At 39.4% G+C, this 15,681-nt stretch overlaps 2 protein-coding genes across 3 annotated transcripts; both read right to left on the bottom strand.

Moving 5' to 3' along the window:
- Positions 1-439: 439 nt before the first annotated feature.
- Positions 440-3,725, bottom strand: LOC131793705 (potassium voltage-gated channel subfamily A member 1). Its single transcript, XM_059111178.2, has one exon. It carries the CDS (start codon positions 3,683-3,685, stop codon positions 2,237-2,239), a length of 1,449 nt encoding a protein of 482 aa, XP_058967161.2. The 5' UTR covers positions 3,686-3,725; the 3' UTR covers positions 440-2,236.
- Positions 3,726-5,563: 1,838 nt separating this feature from the next.
- LOC131792938 (uncharacterized) lies at positions 5,564-15,110 on the bottom strand. 2 transcript variants are annotated; one of them, XM_059110350.2, is made up of 7 exons: positions 14,732-15,110; positions 13,520-13,816; positions 12,306-12,965; positions 11,513-11,725; positions 10,658-11,003; positions 8,152-8,264; positions 5,564-8,073 (listed from the first exon to the last, which is right to left on the bottom strand). In XM_059110350.2, the coding sequence occupies exons 1-7, from the start codon at positions 15,021-15,023 to the stop codon at positions 7,547-7,549; spliced, it is 2,448 nt and encodes an 815-aa protein (XP_058966333.2). In that variant the 5' UTR covers positions 15,024-15,110; the 3' UTR covers positions 5,564-7,546. The 2 variants fall into 2 exon arrangements, with proteins under 2 accessions (XP_058966333.2, XP_066025295.1); XM_066169198.1 differs by lacking the exon at positions 14,732-15,110 and adding an exon at positions 14,018-14,135.
- Positions 15,111-15,681: the final 571 nt, after the last annotated feature.

Below are 15,681 nucleotides of genomic sequence, written 5' to 3'. Positions count from 1 at the left end.
TAAAATGTACCAATTATTGGTAATGTGATTCTTCTATTATCTTTTAACCGAAGGGAGCGTTAATTTTTTAAAGCAGTTTTGTTATTATTCTATTGAATAACACCAATTTATTCCGCGCAAATTCTTTCTGTAAATGAAATCTTCTATCATGCGGAGAAAAGATTACATACTTTTAATATTTTTATTAAGCGGTGTCTTTGGCAGACATAAGTTTTGTCTACTCCGTATAGCCGAGAGACAAGATACGAAAATTTCCCCTGAGGGTTTCATATCACTTAGCATGCGCGAGAAAAAAACTCTTCTCGTTGTGCCAAACTTTTAGGAGTTTGCGCAAGTTGTCCTCTCAAAACTTCCCCATCCTTTGTCCAGCTAATGGCCATTATCAAAAGAAAACCACAGGAGCAATGAATTATAGTTATTATTATAATTGTTTGCTTTATATATTTCCACACGCATCAGATTCTTCTACTTTTCTCTTTCCTAAATAATACAATGGGCAGGTGCAGCACCTTGGTTTAAAAATGAAAACAGATGCACGAACTAAACAACTAACCTCCACTGAATAATTTGCGTTGAGCGGAAGTCACGTAGAAGATTTTTAATAAACAAAAAAAAGTTGTGATTATGATACCGAACAAATATCCTTTGTTCGCTTAGCAGATATAGCTATATTATTGTGCAGTTTCACATCAAAATTCTTTACACGTATGGCAGGTAACCCAACTACAATGTCTGACAAAATTTTGCGCTGAAAAATGAGGAGGTTCATTTTCATGAACCAAAATTCTTTACACGTATGGCAGGTAACCCAACTACAATGTCTGACAAAATTTTGCGCTGAAAAATGAGGAGGTTCATTTTCAAGAGCAGCTGTGCCCGCCCACAACATCCATCCATTACTGTCAATTTATTTAATAATATATTTTTGCCTTGTATCTCTGGTCTACAAGTGATTAACTTGAATTTCAAGCTTTACTCATCAAAATTACTTGACGATAAAGTTACAGCTACCCCGTTGCGCACGATGCTATTTCACCGTCTCTCCACCATAACATCAAAACAGAGTTTAATTAAAATAAAATAAATGAAGGTTTGCAACGTTACGAATAATATGTATTACTATCATAGTCAATTGAATATAACTGGGTTCTAAAATCTTGCGGTTTTTAACCAATCGGAGTATTCTTTAACCTATTCGCACGAGAATTCCCTCAGTCTAAAACGCTCAAAAGATCTCTTTGTTATGGAAATCGTACCGGCGAAAACGAACATCAGGTTTAGAAATATAATGAAAACCAGAAATGTCTAGTTTAGTCCCTTCAGGGTGTTGCTTGATTAAATGAGCTTTTCGCTTTAATGTCGCTGTCAACATCACCATTATTAGGTTTACTCTTGTGATATTTCAAATGAAAACCTTTCATAAACGTCTTTCACACAACTTAGTTACTGCCACGACAAAGGCAACCGTACACGCGTCCAATCTTGAAAAAAAAAAGAATATTACTGATCGGGTTTGAAGATACAAGAAATGCCCTAAAGTCATAGAGGAAAGAAGAAATTGTAGCTCATTAAAATAAACACCACAATTGGTTCAGAAAACAGGTTTTCTCGCAGCGATGTGAATTTCATTTCAAAACAAACACTTATGTCAGCTTGGCTTCTCCGTGTTTTGTCTTTGTTTTGGGAAACACAGAACTGAAGCTTTGTCTCGAAAACAAAACTCAAATTTAGTATACAATCGCTTTTAGCGGTGACATGTAGTGTCTACAGTAATGCCATACATGTCCCTTAATATTTTGCGGTTTTTTTTCCTAATCAAAGCCAAGAACTTATGAAGAATCCTCACTGGAAATTTCAACATTAATCATCGGCTTTGATAAACTGTATGTCACAAGGACGCTTGCATGATATTAAAAATATGATAATCATCTTTGAAATGAAAGCGTAATTTACAGAACATGTCATTTCCGGAAAATGGCCAACTCGATTGCGGTTCTTAAATGCATATTACAATGTGACCTGTCACTTTATTCACCATACAAAATCTCTTTTCAAATTAATATTTTCTTATTCTTGACATAATGATCTTTTTGCATAAAATCATATCGCCTCGGTGTCCTGTTCGTGTGTAGAATCTATTTTTCTCCTTTTAATCTAAATTTTCATTGTCGCTAAGTTAGAAATTACATGAAATATAGAGCGGAAATCATCTCTAAAACGAATTATCAAAGCTATTTCATCGACTTTTTCGTCTCGAAGAAGAAACTTTTCTATCGCGACGCGGTAGAATGTAAGAGGAGTGTTCGATACTCGTGCGAAAATGCGCAGCGAAGCGGAACAGAGGCAGAGCAACTGTTACAGTACCAAGTACAGCGCAGATAGCCCCCATAAACTTTCCCGGTGTTGTGACAGGAACTTTATCGCCATAACCAACTGTACAAATTGTTATTATCGCCCACCAAAATGCATCGGGAATACTCTTAAAGTCACTAGTATCCTGCTCGTTCAGTTCTACAAAAAATACCGCACTCGAGCCCAAAATAACAAAGGTTGTGGCGAACGTTACCAAAAGGCCTAGGTCTTTGATGCCTGATACGACAGTAATAACCAGGATTTTCATTCCCTCGCAGTATCGTACTAACTTTAATATTCGAATGACCGCAAAAGTTTCCAGTAAACGGACCACCACGGTGGCCGAGGGCCAAGCCATTTTCACAATGAGTTCCAAATAAAAAACCAAGATCGTAGCAAAATCTGCGCAATTCGGAAGCAATTTGAAATATTCGCTTTTGTTTGGGGACGCGAGTAACCGCACAGCACACTCCAAGGTGAACCAACTGTAGCAAACAAGATCGAATGAAAACCAGTCATCGTCATGTAACTCAGACGGCGTTAAATCTCGGTAAACAGACTTGTTATGGTTCTGAAAGTTTTCTATCACCTTGGTACGCTCTGGTTGAAGCGATTCGACAGTTTTCAGACAAGAACCTACTAAAGATACGATAATAAACACCTGCGAGAGAACTGCCAGAATTTTTGCAGCCAGCGATGAATTGGGAAACTCGAACAATTCCCAGAGTGTCCTCTGCCAAATATTCAGAGGACGCGAGCGGTTGTAATCGCCGAGTATAACCCTTTCCAACTTCTCACAGCTGTTTGGCTCAACGGGGAGCATGAAAAACTTAACTTCTTCATCAAAAACTTCTGATGGCACATTGTCCGGATAAACTAATCTCCCTTCGTTTTGATAGTAAAACAGTATACCCTCGAATGCTTGTCGGTGACGATCGAAGAAATACTCCTCGCGCTGAGAGTCAAAATATTTGCTCCGTTTCTGAGGGCAGCCCAGTAGCGACTGAGGGAAATGAAGCAACTTGCTTTCGCTTACTTCGAAGATCGCTCCGCTTACATTGATTACGACGCGACCAACATTCTCCTTAACACCATTGTTTGGCTCCATTCTAAAGCTGAGGATTCCCGCCGGCGTGAGACTTGAAAATGCCAAAAAAAAAAGCACGCTCGGATAATATGCGATTTTTTTCTTCCTGCGCAAAACCCCGATGCTTGTTACATCCTGTTTAGGTTGGCCGAGGAATGAGAAATCGCAAGTGATGTGCCGGTAAACACTTCTTGGTCGATTTGACATCAATTTCTCTGCATATTCATAACCGTGAATAGATTCCATAGATCCATGTTCCCTGCACTTGGCATTTTTAGTGCTAATTGCCTCCTTTGTACGGCTAATCACAAAAGGATAATTTCTGTCGCGTTCTACGGCGGTCACGTGAATTCTTAGCAACCAATGGACGCATTCGTGTAAATAATGACAGAATATCTCCTTCCGAAAAATTACTTTCTTCGCTTTTCAGACATGTCTCACACGAAACGCAGATTTTGATTAAGTACTACTTGACGCCTCGTTCTGTTGTTCTAAACTTGTCAAATTTGTAAAAATTATCGCCTTTTATTTGACTTGATCTAAATGATTATATGTTCAAATTTTGATTGCAATGGTTTAATATTCAATCGTAAAATTTTTAACACTGTTGCCCTTTCTCGGATCACAACAATTAAAATTTTAAGTTTTTTTCTACGTAAAAAATCAGTTTAATTATCTTACAAGCGTGATGCACTGTAAAATTCGCAGAAATCAAATTATTTGATTTTATTTCTTTGCATGCAAATCCGTTCTAAGTTATCATTAGATTTTTTTATATCATTTTATTTTGATGTTCGACGCACAAGCTGTCAAAATAGATGCTCCCCGAAAAGAAAAACCTTTAACGTAAAGACTGCAGGTGTACTTGTAACAACGGACTACTATAATCGAAAAAGCAGGGGCCTGCTGTGTTTGTTCTCATCTCCTGCCGCTGCAAAACACATTTTAATTTCTAAAAAGAGTGTTGCTGTCATTAGTCAGGATTCCTGAAAACTACCGTAGCAATATTTTAACCGAAAACGCCGAAGATAGATGTGTCTCAAGCGTAGCGGAAATGCCAAAAAGCATGTTCTGAGCACAGAAATGTCCCTTCTAAAGACCATAAATTTGGAGAAGAGTGAAAATGCGCCGTCGCTTCTAGAATTCCCTCGGGCTTTTTTACCAAGTCCGTGAGTTTTTCCTAAACCTTTCCCGAACATAGTTCTATTTAACCAGCAGTTGCTGCCGAGAGAACTCGGAGGAAATTGTCGAAACAAAAAAAAGGCGGTGAAACTTCGTGCGGCAAAACAAGCAACTTCCCTTTCCTTAGCACGTTTCTCTTGCGGCTTCGTTGTTCAAAACTGCCGGCTAAGAGAGCTAAATTTACATTTAGAGTTCGTCTTCAATTAAGTTTGATATTTTTCGGTGATTTTCCGTGCTTCACTCTGCCATGATTTATGGGTTATTTTAGCGAAGACTTGTTGTTTAGATGTTCAGAACCAACCCTTGAAAAAGTCGCCTCTGGGTGGTAAACTGATTGTTTTCACAATTTGTAGTGGCGTTGAAATGGGTAAAACGAAAGGAACACAGCAATTCTGTTGATGACGGTTACAATTATTGAAAGAAAGCAGAAAAAGAATAGAAAGGACACTGACGTGGATGGTAAACAAATTTGAAAAGATTAGAGCGCATTGCCTTCGGGTAAGATTGAAAATCTTCGATCAGCTCGCTATTAAAAGTTTACATCAATTCTCATTCTTCTGGGTAGGCACGGAGGACTAACTTTTCAGCAAAATTGGCAGATATAGGCAAAAAACATTTTGAAAGGCGATGCCGGAGGGCTAATTCAGCCAACTTATTTTTGTGCTGAATTTTATGATTTAGCCCACAGTCAAGTGCGGAAAACTACTGACTTGTCGACTCGTTCACCTATGGACGAAATCAATGTCAAAGTAATTCAAGAAATGACGAGTGTACAGCTAATGTATGATGTATTTTGAGATAACTCGCAATGCAGGTGAACGCATATTTATTTTAAAGAATTCCTATACATTTTTCACTAGCATAAAACACATAGCGTTCGCTAGTGTTTGTATTCAATGAGTGTATAAGTTCAGTGTGTTATTGCTAGTTGATAAAATAAATGTTAAACTTTCGGTAGTGTCATTGTATTATCGCAAAAAGAACCAAGTCATCCGCAAAGAATGGCTTATAATTTTGCTGAATAGCGAAATAACGTCAACACACGTACAGATTTTTGTTTGGCAAGATACCTCGTTAATGTTTTAAACAAGTGACAACAAACAGTTTTCCTCCCCAGGAGTGAAACCAAAAATCTCTCGCAAAAGAACGTTTCTCACCTTCTAATCTAAGGATGGCGAAAGATATCCCCCTTAGAAACGGTCTCCGAGAATTTTTCACAAAATCTCACAGGCCGAAAAATCCTGTTTCAGAGACTTTCAAAATAGACCCACAGTCTCGTTTCTCGACTAAGCTGTTTGGAAAATTTCCTTGAGCCTGTGTTAATCCGTCTGTGAGGTAGATTAACACATGATACGTGTAGAAAAAAACATAGGCTTTCAAAGAGACAAACAAATTTCCTCGTTGAAAAGTAAACCTGTGAAGACATCGATAAAAGCCGAGCTAAGAAAACTTCAGAAAGTACAACTAAACATTGCAGCAAGCCTGTCAGCATTATTTCAATGCTAAAACCTTCAAATTATTGGCCCACTTTTCTTATAAAGACTAGAAATAGCTGCATGGATTTACGAGACAATTCACTTCCCCCTCCCTCCATCATCCCTTTAATCCACAACCAGAATAATTACTCTGATTTATGATTGGCTCTGATAAACCCCTTCTTTTTGTAAAACTAAAAGCAATCAGACGGAAAAAGACCGGCACGTTTCCTCGTGCTCTTTACAATTCCTAACTGAAGAAATTTTAAAAAGCTGTAAAGGTTTGCTTATGTTGTTATGCCATGCTTGGTTTTAATTCTGATACACACAGTTTAACACTTTTCAAACGCTGGGTTAACCCTGTATTTTCCAACTTTTGCCTGCAGTTAAAAGGTTTAAAAGACATCGTTTTGATTTGCGAATCTTAAAAGTATTAATCGTTTAAACTCTAGGAGTGATCAGCATCTAATTTCTCCTTACAATAATACAGCTAAACCATTCATTAAGATCAAGAGAATAAAGGAAACGATCACCAACCTTGGAAGCTTTGATCTTTAAATGAATTCTCCTTGTCAGCACCAAAAGAAACAAAGAGAGAGGAGTATGGAGAAGATAGATACTGATGTTAGGATGTAAAGGATAAAATGATGTGTGCAATAAGCGATATTTCTACTTTCTTTTTTCTATCATTGCCTTCTTTGTTTATTTACCAAACTAATTTGACATTTTTCTCACAAACCATCGACAGCTATGACATGAAGAACGCTATCAACTCGAACCTTTTCTGCAGACTCACAGATCCATACATGCAGATCCATACGCGCAAATATCAATACGACTGACGATACTGTACAGTACAACGTGAACAACAACGTGATGAAATTTGATCACAAATCTTCAGTGAAATGATCCTCGCAGGCGGACCGCAATTTTGAAAACTTGAAATCTATCGAATGAGTTGATGGGCGAGAAAACGACAGATATGGCGGGCTTAAAAAAAAAGAAAACTCCCCGTCAAAAATCACTTGATTCATTACCAGGCTCCGGCGGACTATGAGAAAACATTTCCCTCCTATTTCTGTCCCGCTGAGCCAATGGAAAAACACATGGCAGATAAAGTCTAAAGAAAAAGCAATGAAGCTCTTATAATGACCAAGTGCTCCATTGTTATTAAACGAATAAGGCTGTATTTAGTGTTTTCTCTTAGACAGCGAGATCTCAGATAAATTATTATTACAGAATCTTAACAATTGCGCACCTACCCTTCCCCTGACCCAACATGTACATTTTAACCCTAAACTGTTTACAGTTGACTGTTTTTGGGTTAGGGGAGGGGTAGGTGTGCCGTTGCTCAGAAAATAACATTGGTCTGAGATCTCTGTCAATTCACTACAAAAATTCCCAATGTGGACATTAAAATACTCTATGCTACGTGTTATCATTTACATCGCTAAAATATACAAGAGTCTGCGGGATATAGCTGGTTTAATTTCTCTCGTATTACCCGCTGTTGTTGCTCATCTATTGCAGATGTCTGTCCGTAATGCTCTTGTTCGTTAACAACAGTAAGAGCATCCCAACAACCGTTGCCTCTTTCATGCAGGACACAGTTGGCGTACTCCTCAATATGGGTCTGAAGGTATGAAATTGGAACTTCGCCTTGGGACAATACCTGATAATGAAAATCTTGTATTTTGAACTTTGCTCCGAGTTTCTTTGAAGTTTCATTGCGCATTCTCCAAATTGCCAGCTGACCAGTCATGTAGGCGGTCGCCTGTCCCGGATATGCCTGGTATCGACTGACCTCGTTTGGAACAACGTCGCTGTAATCCCACATATAACGCCGAAAGAGATCTATGGCTTCTTCTCGCGTCATGTTCCTAGAATGGAGGCCGGTATCTATGATGAGGCGAAGTGCGCGCCATATTTGACCCTTGAGAGCACCGTAACGTTCAAGGATACGGTTGTGATATAGATCTGCGAAGAATGAAAAAAAAAACCTACAATAGAGTTACTTACTTTGGATAGCTGACAACTCAATGATTGCTTACTGACCTGTATCCTGTGCTGCTAGTGGATTCTCGGAGTATAAACCCCAACCCTCTCTAATAGCAATTCCTGAAATATCCTTTAGGAATTGAAAATTGACGCCTTCCCGGCATACATCTCTGCAACAGCAACGAGTTTAGCAAGTTTCATCAAATAGTTTTCGCTACTTCAGCAACCCCCCACCTCTGATTTACAACCCTTTTACTTCCTCCATGGATTAAACATAGGCATGCTATGCATACAAGAATTTTTTTTTTTTTGGGGGGGGGGGGGGTGGATGGATTACTTGAAACATTGTAAGTGATGATTACATTCCTACAAAAGGAAAGAAGAGTATTAACGCGGTAAAGAACGAAAATGTCTAATTAACTCACGCACAGGTATTTTGAGGTAGATTGTGTGTGTTGTGCGAATAGCTGTAACCAAAAATAAACTGTGTTGGTGCCACGGGTACCTGTTAGTAAAAAATGCTGACTGCAGACTGCAGACCGGATACAAAATGTAGACGAGGTGCAAAATGTAGACTGCAGACTGCAGATTGGGTACAAAATGCAGACTGAGGATCTAAAGAGTTTCTTCGTTTGGTATGTGATAACATGTCATCTTACAACTTACCGAACGTCACGCAATTACTTTTCCGCGGTCAGCTTTCACGATTATTTGCACTATTTTGAAATATTCCTGGCCCATTTCTTGATGAAAATCGATCGTACTATAATTTCAAACCTTCATAGTCTTCTCACTTTGCGCGCGAGTTGGTTGGTGTGATGTCTGTACAGATTTTATCAACGTAATAAAAGTAGATGTAGATGTAAACGAGATGTCACTATTGAATATTTAACACGCGCAACATTCGAGAAACAATTGACAGCTTTGCAAGTGGTCCGTATTATCATCTTTTTAAGCGGTATGTGTTTATTTTGTTGACAAAAATGCGAACCGGGACCAAAACTGTTCCTTCGACTTGATTTATTTTCGACGTTAGTAGATCACATCATATTAACTTATCTCCGTAAATCATTCATTCCAGATAACAAAATCAAATAAACGTGCTAACGATGGTATCTGAATTCTTCCTTGGCCAAACACAAACGACTCCACAAGATCACTCTCTCCAGGCATCGAAAACATACACAAAATCGGCCATAGTTAATTTTAATCAGACATTCATCTAGAGATAGCACCGAGCAAACCAATCCAGGAAAATATAATCAGCACACTCAACAAATCACGAATCTTGCAACACAGCTTGTCGTTAAAGAACTGCTCAAATCAAAATGTTTGGTGCAATTCATCAACACCTCAAGCAATATTTGATTCAAAATTTTCCACTCACTCTCGTTGTGAAGGAACAATAACCATGATCGTGCTACAGTGCACAGACCTCCATTATCTCTCGAACAACTATCCACCATTTTCACAGCATGAGTAACACGTTTACCATAGGTAATCTGATATCTTTCATCTGTTCAGTGGTATCGCATTTCTCATAAACCGCGGTAAAATACACGTTAAAAACACAGAAACGCCAACATTTCTCATTCTAGAAGATTATTCCATTTTAACGAACCGCTCTCTCCGAATCCCCCTTTACTTTGTTGAAATTTGAACACTTCTCAAACCAAAGAACAAAAACGACGCTCCGATTGGTGCGAGATACACACCCTGATGCCGCGATCTCATTGGTACGAGATATATAACCTAAACGATCTGCTTGGTGCGAGCAACATGCCACTTTCTGTACACTAACATATATGTTATTTATTTTTTTAATGAAAAAAAATAACTAAAAAGTAGTGTAGATTCTTTTGAAATCAGTACCCAGTCCTCCGGTTTCGAGCTGCTTTAACTGAACGGGAAATTTCTGCTGCGTGGTTGCAATCTTTAGAGTCTAAAGAAAATTCTATGTTTTGACTCAATTTTCATCGACCAGTGGCTTTAGAAAGATGGAAAGGTCCAAAAGAAAGTAACAACCTGCAGTTACAACAGTCACTGCGAAGGCTCTATCTTTGATATCGAAGGTAAAGTTTAAAACCTTGATAAGTTGTTGTTGTTTTCGATGCCTCGAGTGTCGATGAAGGATGGAAATTGTAATTGAACAGTCGCATGATTCACGCGACTCATACTATTTTTACTTAAGGATCTTGTATTGTGTTTATCCTTTGTTTGTGCCCGGTCGGATTCGCTTTTCGAAAATCTCCCGTGTTGTACAGAAATGATGAAATAAAGCTCTTTACACCATGTCTCGTGGCCTGTTTACGTTTTCACTCATCCATCTTCGCTTTTTACTTTTGGTCAAAACACAGACACAGAAGTCATAGTAAGTACTCGAAGATACAAATTATAGCGGAAAAGTGAAGAGCTATGGTTGCAGGTATTTATTTGTCATGATTAAGAAAAAACTACTCCCAAGCGCTGTTAGGAAATTAGCCGCGCGAGACCTCTGCGGGTGTTCCTTTCGGGAGTAATGACTAGAGAAAACGAGTTAAGTTAAGCCAAATTCTACACTCACCGGAAGTTTTCTACGTATCCCTGAGACTGCAAATGGTGTCCGGGGCTAGCCTCATGTGCATTCACTGTGAACTCAAAGTACTTTGGCCCCATTCGATCAACAAAGAAGGGCACTTTGTACTTGCTGGGCGATTGACATGAACTTCCACTCGTAGAATAACCTTGCACGGGTTGTAAGGGATTGAATGATATTTCCATAGCAACTGGGCAGGTGGGAACGGTGGTCTTGTTTCCAGTGAAGTAAAATAAATCTGTCAATTTTGGCAAAAGGCGTGACATGGTGTTGCGTGACAAATCCAGCCATTTTAACATCGTTTTGTAACGCTGTGGACAATAGATTTGGGCGGCTGAAAAAAATGGTCAACATGTTAGTAACGAAAATAATTCCCTACACGGTGGTACATTTCGTGCATGTGTGTACGCCATCGCATGATCTTAAAACAAGAAGGAGATCAAAACGTGAAACATCCCGCTGCAATCACATGAATAGATAATATTTGTCCCAAAATTCAACTCGAATAAATATGTTAGTTACGTCCCTTTCTCTATTGTTCACCTGAAATCGAAAAAAAAGAAAAATGTTTTTAAGCTTTCGTGGTTTACTTAAAAACCATTTCGGATTTGATAACTTATAAGGTCGAAATCTTGACCAGTTCTCAGATCAAAATTTTGCCGAAAAACCACACCCTAAGGGCGGCGCAAATCCAAATATCCTTTATATGGGAGTACCCTCCTTCGAGGAGGAAAGACCTCCATAGGCTTCTTTATGTCTTCATGTCTGTTCAACACTTTTGCGCTACTAAGAATTTCTTGCATGTTATGTCAATCATGTTATGTCAACTAGCATGCTACCTACCTTCCTCACTCTTGCATTTGCGAAAGGCCTCTTCATTAGATTCATTTTCCGGAAAAGGGTTTTCATTAAAGTACATTTCCGTCGAGTTGAGGTATTTTGTAAACTGATTTACAGCTATCTCCTCAGTGTCCTGTTTGGTGATCTTCTTAGCAATATCCACTGCTTGTAGGTAAAGTTTCTTCAACATCTCCCAGCCCAAATCTTGAACTTCAACTGAAATATTGAAGGTTAAAACGCTAATGATATGACTAAAGGTGAAGAGTACAAACGAGGTGGACGTGGCCCCACCGCAGCGGCACTGCAGCACCACCGCGGCACCACCGCGTTCCGTCAGTTCCGCCAGTTTTATGCAAAGTAGTTTAGATCACGCGGAGATCATCGCAATCGATATCAGGCTAGAAGATTACTAAATTTTTAACACATCCCAACAGCCACCATTTTCGATCGTACCTTTCTCAAGGAACGGTTCTTTTATAAACAACGCCACTAATACCTACAGATAGCCATTCCAGCTTAAGGGGAATCTTAATGTGATTGTTCCTTATCTATAATGGAATATGTACAGTACCATCAAGACTGATACATCCTGGTATGCTCCGAATTCAAATAAGATGCTGGTGTAAAATATCCCCCTCCCTCCCTTCCCTGTCTCTTTTTAAAAGTCCGGCCCGAAGGTCTGAGATAGGAAACGTCATCAAGATGCTGGTGTGAGGACCCCCCTCCCTTCCCCCAGTGAAAAATCCTTCCTTCTTTCCTGGGGCATAGGTTCTCTTTTTTAATTTGCTTCAGTTACCTGGTGTAATTTCTTGTGTTGTGTAGTAAGACAAGAAGTTTTTGTAAGACTCCTTTCCAGGTAGGACCGTGTCTCCTTCTCTGAAAGTCGGATTTGTCATCTCTAAGGTTTTACTCCCGTTGAGGTAGACATGATTGACAGGCAACGTACCCAGTCCACTTGACACATTGGTCGGTAAGCAGTGTGACAAGTGTTCATTCTGAAGGTACTCAAATAAATCAAGCAACGGTGATCCAACATTACGAACGAGGCTCTCCTCCACAAGATCAGCACCATTCATTGCGTGCTTTGCCATAATCTTTGCAGCCTCTTGGGAGCTTAGTTCAGAGACAAAGATTGAAATTTGATCTTGAAAAGCCGTCAGGATTCCGCGGCCCGATTGCTGCGAAGAGACCTCAATGTAAATGTCTTCTAAACATTCTTTTCCTTCTTTGCACACAGTGACGGACCCTACCATACCGGTTCGAATCCCGCTTTTCAAGTTTTCCTTGAACTGTTTAATCCCGGTTTTGAATTTGGCGAGAAGATTCAAAGCTGCTTCCAGTTCAGACGCTGTCTTAGGAGCGAAAAGGAGAAATACGGTGGTGAGCTGTTGCTTGATAGATGTGATGCCCTTGAAAGTCCGATAGCAGTACCTGCCTGGTCCCAACATCCAGTAACCTAGAAAAAATCAGTCGAAGAATGAACCACAGACGAGTATCGATATCACGAAGAGCCTAGGTACTGAAAAAATCTTTGCATCGTTATCAGGTGATATTTTACCACGAACTGGGAATTCGGAGTTCATACACTTGACCATTTCTAGTGTGAAATTTCCCTACGGTATAGAAGGATAGCGAAGGTAAATTTTGTAAAGAGCTTCGTAAGCGAGAGACCCAAACAGATACCCTTTCTGTGATCGTCATGAAATCGATTTAAGCATTCAGAGATTGATCTTTTGTCAACATTTGAAACACCACACAAATTCTGCAGTATGGTTTATTATAATTTGTCTTTGGACCACTAATGCACGTTCCTTCTCAAAGATTTTCCATCGCGAAGAGACGACTCTTGGCATTCTGAAAGTGTTAACATACACTTTGTGATAAATCAATTTGTCTTTGGACACCTAATAAACGCTCCTTCTAGAAGATTTCCTTTGCGAAAAATGATTCTTGGTATTCTGAAAACGTTACCAAATACGGTGTAACTCAGTTCTCTCAATCCAAACTTACCGGCTAAATAATTGTTTTCAAAAGGCCGCCCGAAGTAGTGCTTCAAGAAATGATGCGTTTTAGCGATCATGCGCCGTTCACGTGTAAGGAGAAGCTTCTTGTCGATCTTTAAACTTCCCAACTCCTCCAACATAGAATGCGCGCGTTCAGAAATGGCTTTGATACTCTCCGGGGTTGGGTTATATGGTTGGAATATCTTTTTCTTATCTTCAATGGAGACTCCTGTCATGAAACGAGCATCGTAAGGATGAAGCTCACGGACGGTACTATCAATCCTCTTCAAAAAGTCAAGGAGACCTGAAACAAAATAATATAAATTTAATTTAGGGTAAACATTTAAGCGCAAGGAGAGAGCAAATACACCGAAATTGTATGGAACGACAAGAAAAAGATGACCATTTCTGTCTGACAGTAAAAGAATATAAAGGAATATTTGATCTTTTAGCGTGTATTTTCATGTGTCGAAAATTGCTGGTTTATGTTGCGCTTAAAGCTTACCACGCCAGTGTGGAGAATGGGACCCAGTAAAGCGTGAACCGTTAAACCAACTTTGGACATCATTTGGAGAAGCTCGTAATTTTCTCTACTCTGACTATAAGGTGAAATAACCATCATCTCGTATGTCTCAATCAGTTCAGTCAGAACAAGACGTTATAAACACTTGGTTCTCAAGGAGTTACGGTCTGTAAGATTCAGCCGGAAGTGTGAAGCGGTGGTCCCAAAGAGAGCTCTTTTGGAACGTCTCGGCAAAAATTTTCTTTAGATTTTACATAACAGCAAGTATATTAGGTAAATGATGACAAAAAGGTCATTGTGTTTATTGCATCCATGACTTCTCCTCAGTCCTCTGACATGAGGTACTACACAGTGATGTAAAACACCATTGGTCACGGCTGGTTGCTCAGCGCATATTAAGTTAAGTAATCCCTTAAGTGGTGCATTTATCAAAAATCATTTTACTTCGCAGCTGGTGATTGTGAATAATAATGGTCTCCTTCGCAGCAGTTATTTTTTCAAGAGGGGTGGAGTAAGGGAACGTCTCTAAAGAGGCTGCGTGGGAGACTAACTTAACCAGGAGCAATAAGAAATCTGTTGGCTGCTTCCCCGAACAATCTCCGAGCTTATATAACATGTGCTCTGTTTAAATTCCTGCAAGAATCTTTCAGTTGCACTTGCATTTTCGGCTCACAAATTGCAATATTGTACTCTCACCTACACGCTTTGCCTCGGCTGAAAATGCGCACTTTCCAATCTCATCATCTTCACGAATGTCTCCCTCAATGCTTGTTTTATGTGTCTCAGATTTGGCGCTACGACTCTTCACTATGAGAACCAAACCTATGATGAAGAAAATAAAACCTAACACTGCTATGAGAGCCGCAATCACAAAAGCTGTCTTTCGTTTAACTCTGAATAGCTTGTGGCGTTTTTTCGTCGCGGATTCGTACTGAATTTTGTCTGAAGATCCAGGTGATAATGCTTGCCCAGCTTCGATCTCTGCCATCTTAGATGTCTGCAAACCACTGCAAACAGAATTTGCCGGCTTCAGTTGACAAATTGATTACCGATACCGTTTTACAATTGTATGGTATTCAGTCATGCATCGAGAAAGAAAGCTGAAATGTAAATTTTATCAGTATCATTCAAGCATGAATTTTACAAAAAACAAGTATTGGGTGAAGTTTATTTAAATAAATTATTTGAATAACAAAAGTGGAACTCATGCACAGTAAGCTTGTTTCGGTGAAAGATCAGTTCAGTCTCTAATTTTCAAATTGAGTCAAAAACGGCAAAAAAAAAGATGCTCGCGAAACTTCTGTCGAGCGTAAAAATCGATCTTTTCTTTCTTTCTTTCTTTAGGAAAATGGCGAAATGATTCATCAATTTTCAATGCATGTCAACAAAGTGGAAAAATGTTTGCTCGACGTGACGTCTGCCGAAGAGGTTAACTTTATTCTCTCCGCATAAGTGGTCATTCATTTGTTGTAAAAATCCTAAGTTCTCATTGGAGACAGCGTTCACTCTAGAAAACTGAATACATGAGAAGAATATCACTTAGGAACCAGCCATTATTTAATCGCCGGGGGGGAGGGGAGGGGCGGGAGTCGAAGAAGGATTCATGAGGGGGGCGGGGGGTTAGGTGGTTTTCAGCGGGAACGGAG

The sequence above is a fragment of the Pocillopora verrucosa genome, chromosome 6, assembly GCF_036669915.1.
Source record: "Pocillopora verrucosa isolate sample1 chromosome 6, ASM3666991v2, whole genome shotgun sequence".
Taxonomy (NCBI): domain Eukaryota; kingdom Metazoa; phylum Cnidaria; class Anthozoa; order Scleractinia; family Pocilloporidae; genus Pocillopora; species Pocillopora verrucosa.
This window is presented reverse-complemented; position numbering and strand designations above follow the sequence as displayed.